At 49.8% G+C, this 15,348-nt stretch overlaps 1 protein-coding gene across 4 annotated transcripts in view; it reads right to left on the reverse strand.

Moving 5' to 3' along the window:
* LOC119957983 (adenosine deaminase domain-containing protein 2-like) overlaps window positions 1-15,348 on the reverse strand; it is a 96,753-nt gene that overhangs the window by 33,417 nt on the left and 47,988 nt on the right. For all 4 annotated transcript variants that reach the window (XM_038786233.1, XM_038786232.1, XM_038786231.1 and 1 more), the window contains 3 exons: window positions 10,698-10,772; window positions 7,076-7,201; window positions 2,274-2,415 (listed from right to left, as the gene is read on the reverse strand). In XM_038786233.1, the coding sequence (XP_038642161.1) occupies window positions 2,274-2,415; window positions 7,076-7,201; window positions 10,698-10,772 (343 nt within the window). The remainder of the gene's footprint in view (window positions 1-2,273; window positions 2,416-7,075; window positions 7,202-10,697; window positions 10,773-15,348) is intronic.

A 15,348-nucleotide genomic window follows, 5' to 3' on the forward strand; every position in this document is an offset into this window, starting at 1 on the left:
ATGCAAGTTATGTTAAGTAGATACTACAAAAAAGACCAATGGATCCCTTCAGCTGCGATCGGCCCTCTCCACTTAGAATTCAACAGTACAAATGATACAAGGGTACCCTAAAAAAATAAAAGCCATTAAAACCTCTGCATTGCAAGTGGCAGCCAGTGGAGAAGTACTGAAATACACTTCGGCAAGCTTTGAACACGATCTCGCCAAACTCCTACGTACCCAGAGGAAGCTCAGAGGAGATTCAGCTGCATAAGTTCCCTCAAGCGGCAACAATTGGCCAGTTCTGTGGGCATCTATGCCAAACTTGCACTGGACTCTTCGGTAAAGAGGACCCACAGGAGACAATGAAGCCACTTACAGCTTGGATATATTTGAATAACGAGGATACAACCAGATTTCAATAGTTTCAGCAGGTATTCCTCCGCAATCGCACTTTAAATTATTATCCCTCCCCCCAAACAACAGCATGTGGGCGTCGCTGGCTGGGCCAGCATTTGCGGTCCATTCCTGAATGCCCACGAGAGGGTAGTGGTGAGCTGCCTTCTTGAACCACTGGAGTCCATGTGATGCAAGTACATTTACAATGTTTATTAGGGGGGAAAGTTCCAGGATTTTGACCAATGAAGTGAAAGAACGCCAATATACTTCCAGGTTAGGATGGTGTGGTGAGTGGCTTGAAGGGGAATGTGCAGGTGGTGGTGTTCCCACGCATCTGTTGCCCTTGCCTTCCTGGACAATAGAGATTGCTGGTTTGGAAGGAGACTTGGTGCAGTGCATCTTGTAGATGGTACACACGGCTGCCACTGTGAGTTGATGGTGGAAGGAGTGAACGCTGAAGGTGGTGGTGGGGTGCTAATCAAGCGGGGCTGCTTTATCCTGGGTGGTGTCGAGCTTCGAGTGTAGCTGGAGCCACACTCATCCAAGCAAATCAAACGTATTGCACCCCACTCCTGACGTGTATTTCGTAGATGGTGGATAGGCTTTGGGGAGTCTGGAGGGAAGCTACTCTTTTTGGAGAATTCCCAGTATGACCAGGGGCTGGTTTAGCTCACTGGGCTTAATCACACACAATTTACAGTGCAGAAGGAGGCCATTTGGCCCATCGAGTCTGCACCAGCTCTTGGAAAGAGCACCCTACCCAAGGTCAACACCTCCACCCTATCCCCATAACCCAGTAACCCCACCCAACACTAAGGGCAATTTTCGACACTAAGGGCAATTTATCATGGCCAATCCACCTAACCTGCACATCTTTGGACTGTGGGAGGAAACCGGAGCACCCGGAGGAAACCCGCGCACACACGGGGAGGATGTGCAGACTCCGCACAGACAGTGATCCAAGCCGGAATCGAACCTGGGACCCTGGAGCTGTGAAGCATTTGTGCTATCCACAATACTACCGTGCTTTTAAGCAGACAAAGCAGGCCAGCAGCACGGTTCGATTCCCGTACCAGCCTCCCCGGACAGGCGTCGGAATGTGGCGACTAGGGGCTTTTCACAGTAACTTCATTGAAGCCTACTCGTGACAATAAGCGATTTTCATTTTATTCATTTCATTTCATTCTTGTAGCCACAGTATTTATATGGCTGACTCGGTTCAGTTTGTGGTTGGCAGTAACTCTCAGGAAGTTGATAGTGGGTGTTTCAGCAATAGTAATGCCATTGAATGTGATGGGGAGATGGCTCGAATCTCTCATGTTGGAGGTGATAATTGCTTGGCACTTGTGTGGCGCCAATGTTACTTACCATTTATCACCCCAGTGTTGAATATTGTCCAAGTCTTGGGTCCAAATGGGCATGGGCTGCAGATCTTAATAATAATAATCTTTATCAGTGTCACAAGTGGGCTTACATTAACACTGCAATGCAGTTACTGTGAAAATCCCCTAGTCACCACATTCTGGCATCAGTTCGAGTACACTGAGGGAGAATTCAGAACGGCCAATTCACCTTAACAAGCAGGTCTTTCGGGACTTTGTGGGAGGAAACCGGAGCACCCGGAGGAAACCCACGCAGACACTGAGAGAAAGCGCAGACGCCTCACAGACCCAAGCCGGGAATCGAACCTGGGTCCCATGTGTTGTGAAGCAACAGTGCTCACCACTGCTACTGCAGAGTGGTGAATGGTACTGAAAATTATGCAATCACCAAGCATCCCCCATTTCTGATTTTATGAAGGCCATTGGATTCATGTATTTTGTACATTTTCTCTGTGCAGCTCCAGAGTTAATTTTCATTCACGGTTGGCCAGAGAAAGTTTTCTGTGTGGTTACCTTTGCAATGCCCGTCTTGCAACCACGACAGCGTGGCAGTCATGGAGCAACCGACCATCAAAACGTATCCAACTGCTGTAACAAGTTTCACCGGTTCCCAAAGCAACCACATCGTACTGTTCACTGGTGCCATCTTCTGTCACTGTGAAATTAAAAAGTGGAATGTTTGTCGTCTTTACAGGAACAATACGGAAACGCTAACTAGATGTAAAGGCTTCAGAATTAATCAATGTGGGGAGTCTTAATACACTTAGTGGGGGCATGGGTCCACAGTATAGAACTCAGCCATTTCACAACAATCCTGCTCTGTGAGAGAGGAGCAAGGATTCGTAGAATTGCAGGCAAGAATATCCTTTTAAGGTTAGTAATGAAGAATGTTACTGCAGAGATATAAAAGATTATCCTGGGCGGGATTCTCCATTGGCTGACACCAAAATCGGGAAATGTGATTGGACGGAGGATAGGTTCCAACGCTACAATCGTGGCTGGTGTCGATTTGACGCCGAATCGCTGTTCTCTGTCACGTTGGCAGTAGCATCAATGTGGTCCGGAACGCACGTACAGTAGACAACGTTTGCATATCATTAGCGGGCCTGACCCAGTCTTCTTTGTTTAAAATTAAATTTAGATTACCCAATTATTTTTTTTTCAATTAAGGGGCAATTTAGCATGCCCAATCCATCTAGCCTAAACATTTTTGGGTTGTGGGGGCGAAACCCACGCAGACACGGGGAGAATGTGCAAACTCCACACGGACAGTGACCCAGAGCCTGGATCGAACTTGGGACCTCGGCGCCGTGAGGCAGCAGTGCTAACCACTGTGCCACCGTGCTCTGACTCAGTATTGTCCAGGGCCTCCGGGATGCTCCACCTCCGATGGCCGAGTTCCCGACGGTGCGGTTCACTTGTGCTTTCAAAACTCGGGAAACCAGCATTGTGGCTGCTGAGGGAGAGAGAGGGGAAACGGAAAGTGCCCAACATCGCCATAGTTTGCTGACAGTTGCGCCGCTGGTCGGGGGGGGGGGGGGGGGGGGTTCTCCCAGGGCTGGGGGTGGCCAGGAGGTGGGCTGTGGGGTCGGGGTGGACAGGCACGGAACACCATTTTCGCAGCCGGCAAGGCAGCGCACACCGCTGACAGCCCACTGTGAACTTAAGGCCACGGGCCGTACAGATATCCCCCCAGGACAGCCCCCTAGGTGCCCACTGGCCCCAGCCGACTCATCAGCTGTATGGGCACAACCAGTGCCATCTTGTTGGCTGGGATAGTGTGTGTGGGGAGTGTAATGTGTATATGCGCTGCAGCTTGTCAGCCTCTCAAGAGTCAATCACGGACCCGGCAAATCCGGCACCGTTTTTCATTGGAATCGATTGCGTTCCGCGTGGCGCCGATACTAGCACCTCCACAATTGCTGAATCAATCCAGGTTCGGCGGCAATTTTGCTGTTGTGAAAATCCATGAATTCTGCGTCGGCGTCAATACTTCATCTCAGAAACGGAGAATCCCACCCCCTCTATCTATCCAATGCAATACCACAAGGCTGTCCATCCTTTGAGCAAGAGGGGCCACATTTCAACTTTTTCCCCACTCAAGTGGCTAGTGAGCACATTTCGGAAAGGTAAGGAGTGGCACATTAAATATCAATTTCAAAAATACGAATATGAAAGCAATCTGATAATTAAAAAATAATAATGAATAAAAGTGACCATTAAAAAGTGCTTCGCCACAGAGATAACCAATAAGACCTTTTTGCTTTTTCACTCAATTGCTAGAGAGAGACAGACTACATCCCAAGTACTGGTCACCAGGTGGAGACAGGGTCGAGCTAGGTGTTGGGTTAACTAACAATGATCATGCGTTTGCCTCTGGTGACAGACACTCAAAATCTTAAAACACGACAGAATACAAAGGGGGGGAATTAGAAAGAGCAGTTTAGAACAAAAATAATTATAGAACATAGAACAGTACAGCACAGAACAGGCCCTTCGGCCCTCGATGTTGTGCCGATCAATGATCACCCTACTCAAACCCACGTATCCACCCTATACCCGTAACCCAACAACCCCCCTTAACCTTACTTTTTAGGACACTACGGGCAATTTAGCATGGCCAATCCACCTAACCCGCACATCTTTGGACTGTGGGAGGAAACCTGAGCACCCGGAGGAAACCCACGCACACACGGGGAGGACGTGCAGACTCCACACAGACAGTGACCCAGCCGGGAATCGAACCTGGGACCCTGGAGCTGTGAAGCATTTATGCTAACCACCATGCTACCGTGCTGCCCCTTCTAGAGCTTTTCCTGAGCTTAACTGGATTTAATGCTGAAAAATAAATTGCTTTATTTCGATACTGTTGACATTTGGGCTGTTCCAATCTCCTCCCCCTCCCCATCTTCCATAAGGAACCATACAAATGAGCTTTATAAAAATACGGATTTTAAGTGATTTTGCAACAAAGGCTCCGATACTTAGGATGCCAGCGTGCGTTGAAGCACAGGTCAACCACACCCAAATCACTTATCAATAGCAGTTAAGCACATGAAGTTAAAGGGCACAATCCAATGGCCACGCTGCAGCCGAAAAGCAGCTCGCCATGGCACAACGTGGCCATTGAAAGCCAGGAGACCCTGCTCCCGGGGTCTACCGGGCTCGCAACGCCTCGAGAGATTCAATGCAATCACGCGAGACGTTACGATGTGAATACCGCCCACAATAGATGGGATCACTTTTTAGCAAAGCTGCATATTAGAGCGAGACAGCGAGTCTCACTTTAATGTGCAGATTCCCGTTGGGATTCAGCCCCTTTGCCTCAGAGATCTCGTGCAAATGCTGCTCAGCACTGGTCCCCACAAACGGGGACCAGACGGAATGGCACTCGTGGGGGTCTCCAAGGAGATCGGAGGCCCACAGCTGCATGCCCTTTGGGCAGGGTGATGCCCTGGCACTGCTGCTGTCAGCCTGGCATCTTGGCAGTGCCTCCTTCCAAGGTGCCCAGGTAGCACTGGCAGCTGGCATGGGCACTGCCAAGGTGCCACACTGGCATTTTTTTTGCATGCATGATTGGGTCGGGGTTGCCCAGGCTGGGTGTTGGGAAGGGATGGGACCTTCCCATACTGCGTTTGCGCACGCGCACAAAGAGTTTCCTGGTATCAAATTTACATTACATACATCATATTGCATCATCCAACGGCATGGGGGTGGCCACAATGAAAATGAAATGAAATGAAAATGAAAATGAAATGAAAATCGCTTATTGTCACGAGTAGGCTTCAATGAAGTTACTGTGAAAAGCCCCTAGTCGCCACATTCCGGCGCCTGTCCGGGGAGGCTGGTACGGGAATCGAACCGTGCTGCTGGCCTCCCCTCTGGGAATCCCCTCTGACCGTCTGCGGGAGCGGAGAATTCCATGCCGCACCGGAAAATGGGGGTGGCAGGACGGAGAATCCCTCCCCGGACATTTAACTCCCGAATACTTCAGGACATGAGAAATTCAATTCAAATACAGGGCACAGCCTGTTATCACTGCCAACCGTTCTGGAGAAGCTAGATAAGCAGAATGGAAAAAGGAATGGAAGGTTATGCAGATGGATAAAGGAATGGAAGGTTATGCAGATGGATAAAGGAACGGAAGGTTGTGCGGATGAATAAAGGAATGGAAGGTTATGCGGATGGATAAAGGAATGGAAGGTTATGCGGATGGATAAAGGAATGGAAGGTTATGCGGATGGATAAAGGAATGGAAGGTTATGCAGATGGATAAAGGAATGGAAGGTTATGCAGATGGATAAAGGAACGGAAGGTTGTGCGGATGAATAAAGGAATGGAAGGTTATGCGGATGGATAAAGGAATGGAAGGTTATGCGGATGGATAAAGGAATGGAAGGTTATGCGGATGGATAAAGGAATGGAAGGTTATGCAGATGGATAAAGGAATGGAAGGTTATGCAGATGGATAAAGGAATGGAAGGTTATGCGGATGGATAAAGGAATGGAAGGTTATGCGGATGGATAAAGGAATGGAAGGTTATGCGGATGGATAAAGGAATGGAAGGTTATGCGGATGGATAAAGGAATGGAAGGTTATGCGGATGGATAAAGGAATGGAAGGTTATGCGGATGGATAAAGGAATGGAAGGTTATGCGGATGGATAAAGGAATGGAAGGTTATGCAGATGGGGTTAGATGATTATGTTGGGAGAAGACTTGTGGAGAGAATGGTCCAATTGAACCAAACGGCCTGCTTCTCTTCTATGAAACCAGGCATAAAGCACAGATGTTATTAGTGATCGAGGGCCGGTTTAGCTCAGTTGGCTGGACAGCTGGGTTGAGATGCAGACTAACAGCATTGGTTCAATTCCAGTACCAGCTGTTATTCATGAAGGCCCCACCTTCTCAACCTTGCCCCTCGTGTGGTGTGGTGACCCTCAGGTTAAATCAACACCAGTCAGCTCTCCCTGTCAAAGGGGAAAGCAGCTTATGGTCATCTGGGACTATGGCGACTTTACTTATATTTATTGGTGATCACTATTGCCAATTCAAAAACCTGTCAATGATTTGGGTAACACGGGGAACGGCAGCTCTAAACCTATCTGCGCTAAACCAAAGGCTGACCCCGTTACTTAGCGCAAACAGGGACGTGCTCTTTGTCAGCTCTTCATTGCCCACAGTGCATGTTAAATTTAATGATAAAATTACTTCTAAAAAAGGAGCGAGCATAAGAACGAAACCTTATTCGTTTTCCACCTCAAATTGTAGTTTTTCCTCACATTTACCAGCCAAGCAAAGGAGGACTAACTTACCTTTCTCCACTATGAACGCAGCAAGGCTCCCTCTGCAGCTTTTGTATTTGGGAAGGGACTCCAACAGCATATTCAATATACAGTTGCTAACTGCTGCACAACGGACAGGGTGAATAATTAGATTCTCTGAAATAAATCACAAAGAGACGCACTCAAATGACTGGATTTGGAAATTATGTGGTTTGAGATATTTTCATCAAAACGTCATTCCCTCTTTCGTAAACAATCTCTCCTCCGTTTCCTGCGGAGAAAGTAGCCAGGCTTTTAGGTCTAACAGGACTGCCAATTAGTAAGTAGCCTAATTGGTAGCAAAGCAAAGAGCTTTCAACTTTACCCTTGTAAGACACTCAGTTTTGTGGGTTCAGGCCTGTTTCAGAGACTTGACACCCTCTGCAATACAGAGCACTGTTGGAGCAACTTTATTTCAGATCAGACATTTAAACAAGGTCTGCACAGAGAGTCCTTTCTCTCCAGTGTCCTTTCCAACATTTAACCCTCAACGAATACATATTTTTAAAAAATTTGCTCGTTACCCCATTCTTTTTTGCGACAGCAGCATTTGACGTCCCATCCTTAATTACCCTCGAGGTGGCGGTGAGCTGCCTTAATGAACCGCTGCAGTCCATAGCATTGTAGCATTGTGGATACCACAATCGCTCCAGGGTCCCAGGTTCGATTCCGGCTTGGGTCACTGTCTGTGCGGAGTCTGAACATCCTCCCCGTGTGTGCGTGGGTTTCCTCCGGGTGCTCCGGTTTCCTCCACAGTCCAAAGATGTGCAGGTTAGGTGGATTGGCCATGATAAATTGCCCCTTAGTGTCCAAAATTGCCCTTAGTGTTGGGTGGGGTTACTGGGTTATGGGGATAGGGTGGAGTTGTTGACCTTGGGTAGGGTGCCCTTTCCAAGAGCTGGTGCAGACTCGATGGGCTGAATGGCCTCCTTCTGCACTGTAAATTCTATGAAAATATGGCATGGGTACACCCACAGTGCTGTTCGGAAAGGAGCTCCAAGGTTTTGACCCAATGACATTGAAAAACTGTGATATAATTCCATGTTAGGGTGGTCTGTTGCTTGGACGGGAAATTGCAGGTGGTGGTGGTGTTCCATCGTGTCTGATACCTTTGTCCTAGGTGGTAGAGGTTGCAGGTTTGGAAGGTGCTGTCGAAGGAGGCTCGATGATTTGCATCTTGTAGATGGTATACAATGCTGCCATATTGCATCAAAGGTGGATGGGGTGGCACTCAACTGGGCTGCTTTGTCCTGGATGGTGTCAAGCCTCTCGAGTGTTGTTGGTGCTGCACTCACCCAGGCAAGTGGAGATTATTCCATCACACTCCTTACTAGGGGAGGTGGTGGCGTAATGGTATTGTCACTGAACTAATAAACCAGAAACCCAGGGTAATGCTCTGAGGAACCAGGTTCGAATCCCGCCACTCCAGATGCTGAAATTTGAATTCAATAAAATTAGAACTGAGTTTAGGAGGAACTTCTTCACCCAAAGGGTTGTGAATCTATGGAATTCCTTGCCCAGTGAAGCAGTTGAGGCTCCTTCATTACATGTTTTTAAGGTAAAGATAGATAGTTTTTTGAAGAATAAAGGGATTAAGGGTTATGGTGTTCGGGCCGGAAAGTGGATCTGAGTCCACAAAAGATCAGCCATGATCTCATTGAATGGCGGAGCAGGCTCGAGGGGCCAGATGGCCTACTCCTGCTCCTAGTTCTTATGTTCTTATGTACTTGTGCCTTGCAGAATGAGGAGGCATTGGGGAGTCAGAGGCGAGTTCCTCTCTGCAAAATTCAAAAGTTCTTGTAGCCACAGTATTTACATAGAATCATATAATTTACAGTGCAGAAGGAGGCCATTCGGTCCATCCAGCCTGCACTGGGCTTTGGAAAGAGCACCCCAACCAATTCCACACCTCCAACACATCCCCGTAACCAAGTCACCCCACCTAACCTTTTCTTTTGGACACTAAAGGCAATTTAGCATGGCCATTCCACCTAACCTGCACATCTTTGGACTGTGGGAGGAAACCGGACCACCCGGAGGAAACCCACGCAGATACGGGGAGTACGCGTAGACTTCGCACAGACAGTGACCCAGCGGGGAATCGAACCTGGGGCCCTGGAGCTGCAAAGCAACTGTGCTAACCATTGTGCTACCGTGCTGCCCTCTGCATGGATGGCCCTGTTCAATGTCCTTTAAAATAAAAAAAATAATTTTATCGGATGTCTGCGTCGCTGATGCGACCGGAATGTATTGCCCGTCCCCAGTTGCACTTGAGGTGGTGGTGAGCTGCCTTCTCAAACCGTTGCTGTCCATGCCGTGTAGGTACACCCACTGTGCTGTTAGGGAGGGAGTTCCAGGATTTTGACCCAGCGACAGTGAAGGAACGTCAGATATATTTCCAGATTTTACAGGCGGCACAGTAGCACAGTGTTAGCACTGTTGTGGCACAGCACCAGGGACCCAGGTTCCATTCCCTGGTTGGGTCACTCTGTGCAGTCTGCACATTCTCTCCGTGTCTGCGTGGGTTTCCCTGCGGGTGCTCCGGTTTCCTAACACAAGTCCCGAAAGACGTGCTTGTTAGGTGAATTGGACATTCTGAATTCTCCCTCTGTGTACCCGAAAAGGCTCAAGAGTGTGGCGACTGAGGGATTTTCACAGTAACTTCATTGCAGTTCTAATGTAAGCCTACTTGTGACAATAAAGATTATTATTATTAAAAAGTCAGGATGGTGAGCAACTTGGGAGGGGGATCCTCCAGTTGGCGGTGTTCCCAAGTATCTGCTGTCCTTGTCCTTCTGGATCGTAGAAGTTCTGGCTTTCGGAGGTGCTGCTTCAGGAACCTTGGTGAGTTCCTGCAGTGCATCTTGTAGACGGTACACACGGCTGCCACTGTGTGACAGTCGAGGTAGTGAATGTTGTGGATGGAGTGCCAATCAAACGGGGCTGCGTTGTCCTGGATGGTGTCCAGCTGCTTGAGCGTCGTTGGAGCTGCAAGGCGAATGTCTTCTATCACACTCTTGACTTCAATGGTGATCACAGCTGGGTGAAGGTAATCCAGGTCAGGGCTGAGGTGGCGACAGGCTGCACTGCTGCATTCTCTGCTTCTAACCTGCCCAATTTCCCACCCAGGAAAATCTAGTCCAGGCTGTACATTAAGGGGACCTTGAAATTAATGCCAATTTCAAACATGAGGCGGGATTCTCTCAGCCCGGGGCCGAGCCGGAGAATCGGCGCAACCGGCACGAATCGTGCCACACTGCCCCGAGGTGACTCTCCGCAGAGCGCCTGCCAGCCAGGGGCCACACTACGGGGCCCCTACGGCGATTCTCCGCCCGGGATGGGCCGAGCGGCCATACCAAAAAACCCAAGTCCTGTTGGCGCCGTTCTAACCTGCCCTTAGCCAGCGGGACCTCGGTGTGGAAGGGCCCAGGGGTGGCAAGTGGTGGGGGTGGGAGGTATAAAATTTCTCGAACTAGAATTGAAACTTGGCAGGAAGTAGCCTCGCCAACCCCTCATACAGGGCATTAGCAATTGGAGGACTCGAGTGTTTCCACTCTTAACCCCAAGTTAAACGAATCTCCTTAGTAAATACAAAGTTTGCAGATACTCTTACCGCTTGGAACATGTGGTCTTCTTCCGGTTATTGCTCTGGCACCTCTAGATAGCTTTGTATCATCTGGAGCTTGAGCTGAAGGATTTAAGAAATGATAATCTAATCCTGTTGATTTTTTTAGGAGGTAATTTCACACACACACATATATATATATATAAATAAAATAGCAACTCCCTGCTAAAATGCCCATGTAAGGTAAAACATTAAAAGAATGAATAATGATAACATGTGGTGTTTTACCAGCATTCTCAAAATTTGACAAGTCTTTCAGAAACACCTATTAAAGGGATCATCGTTCAGATATAACTTGTGAGAACACAGACAAGATAGGAACATTAAAAGGCTGTTTTCAGAAAAGGAGGAAATTACAAAGCTTAATGAAAAGCAGATAAAATAAACAGGAGAAAAAAAGAATTAATCTGTCACTCTTCAGAAAGACAGTAGCATTCTACTTTTTTTAAACTAAGGATTCTAGATGAAGACTCAAAGACAATGGTGTTGGTCACTCAGGTAGCACGGGTTTGCTCAGGAGCGCAAAGTGAGCACAATTAAGTCAACGCCGGCATCTCCACATCACAATTAAGGTCAACATTCTTCTTCATCTCTTCATTTACCCGTGTGCAAAAAGAAATTGCATTGATTTGGCACTTTACACAACTTCCATCCCAAAGTGCTTTACAGCCAATTAAATGCTTTTGACATGTAGTCACTGATGTAGAGGAGGTCTTGTGGTTCATTAGGTAGTGCCCCTGCCTCGAAGCCCAGGTACAAGTCCCACTCTGGGAATTGTTGATCACTTTTATAAGTTCAAAGATGTTGATAAATCAGTCTGAAAATCCTTCCAGCACTTACCACACCTTTACCGGGGGGGGGGGGGGGGGGGTGAGTGAAAGCATGAAACTAACAAACTGATGCAGTAGGTAACCAACAGTGACACGTCCAAGCTCCAAGTACAGGAGAGAGAGAGAACCTAGAGGAATGGTGCAACGACACCAATCTCTCCCTCAATGTCATCAAAACTAAGGAGCTGGTCATCAACTTCAGGAAGCAAAGTATCGTACACCCTCCTGTTTGCATCAATGGTGCAGAGGTGGAGATGGTTGACAGCTTCAAATTCCTAGGTCTACATATCACCAATCTGTCCAGGTCCACCCACGTCAATGCTATGAACAAGGAAGCACAACAGCGCCTATACTTCCTCAGGAAACTCGGCATGTCCACATTGACTCTTACCAATTTTTACATATGTGCCATAGAAACCACCCTATCTCGCTCCATCACAGCCTGGTATGCCAACTGCTTGACCCAAGACCGTAAGAAACTAGAGTCGTGAACACAGCCCAGTCCAACATGCGAACACCCTCCCATCCATTGGAATCGGTCTACACCGTCCGCTGTCTTGGGATAGCGGGCAGCATAATCAAAGGCTCCTCCCACCCGAGTTATTCTCTCTTCCAAACTCTTCCATTGGGCAGAAGATACAAAAATTTGACAGCACGCACGCACTAACAGGTTCAAAAACAGCTTCTTCCCCGCTAATACCAGACTCCTGAATGGCCCTCCTATGGACTGAACTGATCGCTCTATGCATCTTTTCCACTGTTGTAGCACTAGATTCTGTATGGTTCACCCGATGTCTATGTATTTACATTGTGTATTTATTGTATGTCCTATATATTTTCATGTACGGAACGATCTGCCTGGACTGTATGCAGAACAATACTTTTCATTGTAACTCGGTGCACGTGACAATAAATCTAAATCCTCTAGCCTCAGGATAGGAAGCCACAGATATGTCTAAAATACCTTTAACGTCCAAACTAATTTGGGTAATTCGGTCTGTAAAATTTTAAACACTGCGCTAAGCAGACCAGATTCCAGATTTGGAGGTGGGGGGCCTGATAATTGGGGGGGGGGATTTCAACACGGTGCTGGATCCGCCACTGGATCGATCCAGTTCCAGGACGGGTAGGAGGCCTGCGACGGCTAAGGTGCTGAGGGGGTTTATGGACCAGATGGGAGGGGTGGATCCTTGGAGGTTCGCGAGGCCAAGGGCCAGGGAATTTTCATACTTCTCCCATGTGCATAAGGCCTACTCCCGGATCAACGTCTTTGTTTTGAGTAGGGCGCTGATTGCGGGGGTAGTAGACGCTGAGTACTTGGCGATAGCCATTTCTGACCATGCCCCGCATTGGGTGGACCTCGAGCTGGGGGAGGAGAGGGACCAGCTCCCGTTGTGGCGCTTGGAGGTGGGGCTGCTGGCGGACGAGGATGTGAGGGGGCGGGTTCGAGGATGAATCGAGAGGTACCTGGAGGCCAACGATAATGGGGAGGTCCGAGTGGGGACGGTCTGGGAGGCGCTGAAGGCAGTGGTTCGGGGGGAGTTGATCTCCATTCGGGCCCACAGGGAGAGAGGGGAGCAGAGAGAAAGGGAGAGATTGGTGGGGGAGATGGTGAGGGTGGACAGGAGATACGCGGAGGCCCCGGATTGCTGAGGGAGAGACGCAGCCTTCGTGCTGAGTTCGACTTGTTGACCACCAAAAAGGCGGAGGCTCAATGGAGAAAGGCTCAGGGTGCGGTGTACGAGTCTGGGGAGAAGGCGAGTAGGATGCTGGCACACCAGCTCCGTAAGTGGGATGCGGCTAGGGAGATTGGTGGAGTTAAGGACCGGGGAGGAAATGTGGTGCGGAGGGGCATAGACATTAATGGGGTCTTCAGGGACTTTTATGAGAGACTATATCAGTCCGAACCTCCGGCGGAGAAGGGGGGGGGGGGATGGGGCGCTTTTTGGACGGGCTGAGATTCCCGAGGGTGGAGGAGGGACGGGTGGAGGGTTTGGGGGCGCCAGTTGAGCTTGAGGAGCTGGTTAAAGGGATAGGGAACATGCAGTCGGGGAAGGCGCCGGGGCCGGATGGGTTCCCGGTTGAATTTTACAAGGCGTATGCAGACCTCCTGGGCCCCCTGTTGGTTAGGACCTTCAACGAGGCGAGGGGGACTTTGACCCTGACGATGTCTCGGACGCTGATCTCCTTGATCCTTAGACGAGACAAGGATCCCCTGCAGTGTGAGTCATACAGGCCGATCTCACTCCTGAATGTGGACGGCAAGTTGTTGGCAAAGATCTTAGCCACGAGGATAGAAGATTGTGTGCCGCAGGTTATCCACGAGGATCAAACGGGGTGCGTGAAGGGGAGGCAGCTGAACACTAATATACGGAGGCTCTTGAACGTTATTATGATGCCGGCGGTGGAAGGGGAGGCGGAGATAGTGGTGGCGCTAGATTCGGAGAAGGCCTTTGATAGGGTCGAGTGGGGGTACCTGTGGGAGGTGCTGGAAAGGTTCGGGTTTGGGGAGGGGTTTGTCAGTTGGATGAGGCTGTTGTATGAGGCCCCGATGGCGAGTGTGGCCACGAATAAGAGGAGGTCGGAGTATTTTCGACTATACCGAGGGACGAGGCAGGGGTGTCCCCTGTCCCCCCTACTTTTTTGCGCTGGCAATTGAACCCCTGGCTATGGCGCTGAGGGAGTCGGGGGATTGGAGGGGGCTGGTCCCGGGATGGGGAGGAGCACTGAGTGTCGATCTATGCGGATGACCTATTGTTGTATGTGGCGGACCCGGTGGGGGAATGCTGGTGATGATGGGGATTCTCCGGGAATTTGGGGATGTCTCAGGGTATAAGCTTAACTTTGGGAAAAGCGAGTTGTTTGTGGTACACCCGGGAGACCAGGAGGGGGGGATTGGGAGGCTCCCACTGAAAAGGGCGGAGAGGAGCTTCAGGTACTTCGGGGTTCAGGTGGCCAGGAGCTGGGGGGGGCCTTGCATAAGCTTAACCTCACAAGGCTCGTGGAGCAAATGGAGGAGGAGTTTAAGACGTGGGTCATGCTGCCACTGTCTTTTGCGGGTAGGGTGCAGTCAGTCAAGATGACGGTGCTCCCGAGGTTTCTGTTCCTGTTCCAGTGCCTCCCCATCCTTATCCCGAAGGCCTTTTTCAGGCGGGTTAACAGGAGCATTACGGGGTTTGTGTGAGCACACGGGACTCCAAGGGTGAGACGGGTGTTCTTGGAGCGGGGCAGGGATTGGGGGGTGGGGGGGCTGGCGTTGCTCAACCTCTGTGGGTATTATTGGGCTGCCAACGCAGCGATGGTGCGTAAGTGGGTAATCGACGGGGCGGGGGCGGCATGGAAGAGGCTGGAGATGGCATCCTGTGTGGGCATGAGCCTGGAAGCGCTGGCAACGGTGCCGCTGCCGCTCCCTCCAACGAGGTATACCACGAGCCCGGTGATGGCAGCTACCCTAAAGATTTGGGGGCAATGGAGGCGGCACAGGGGAGAGGTGGAGGCCTTGTTGGGGTCCCCGATACGGAGGAACCACCGGTTTGTTCCGGGGAGAATTGATGGCGGGTTCCTGAGTTGGCACAGGGCAGGTGTTAGGAGGTTGAGGGACCTGTTTGTAGATGGGAAGTTTGCGAGCCTGGGTGAGCTGGAAGGGAAGTTTAGGTACATGCAAGTAAGGGCATTTGTCAGGTGGCAGGTGGCGGGGTTCCCCCTGCTGCAGCCGCGTGGGGTCCAGGACAGGGTGCTCTCATGGGTATGGGTTGGAGAGGGGAGGATCTCGGAAGTGTACCAGGTGATGCAGGAGGTAGACAAGGCCT

Source organism: Scyliorhinus canicula, chromosome 27, assembly GCF_902713615.1.
Source record: "Scyliorhinus canicula chromosome 27, sScyCan1.1, whole genome shotgun sequence".
In the NCBI taxonomy this organism is placed as follows: domain Eukaryota; kingdom Metazoa; phylum Chordata; class Chondrichthyes; order Carcharhiniformes; family Scyliorhinidae; genus Scyliorhinus; species Scyliorhinus canicula.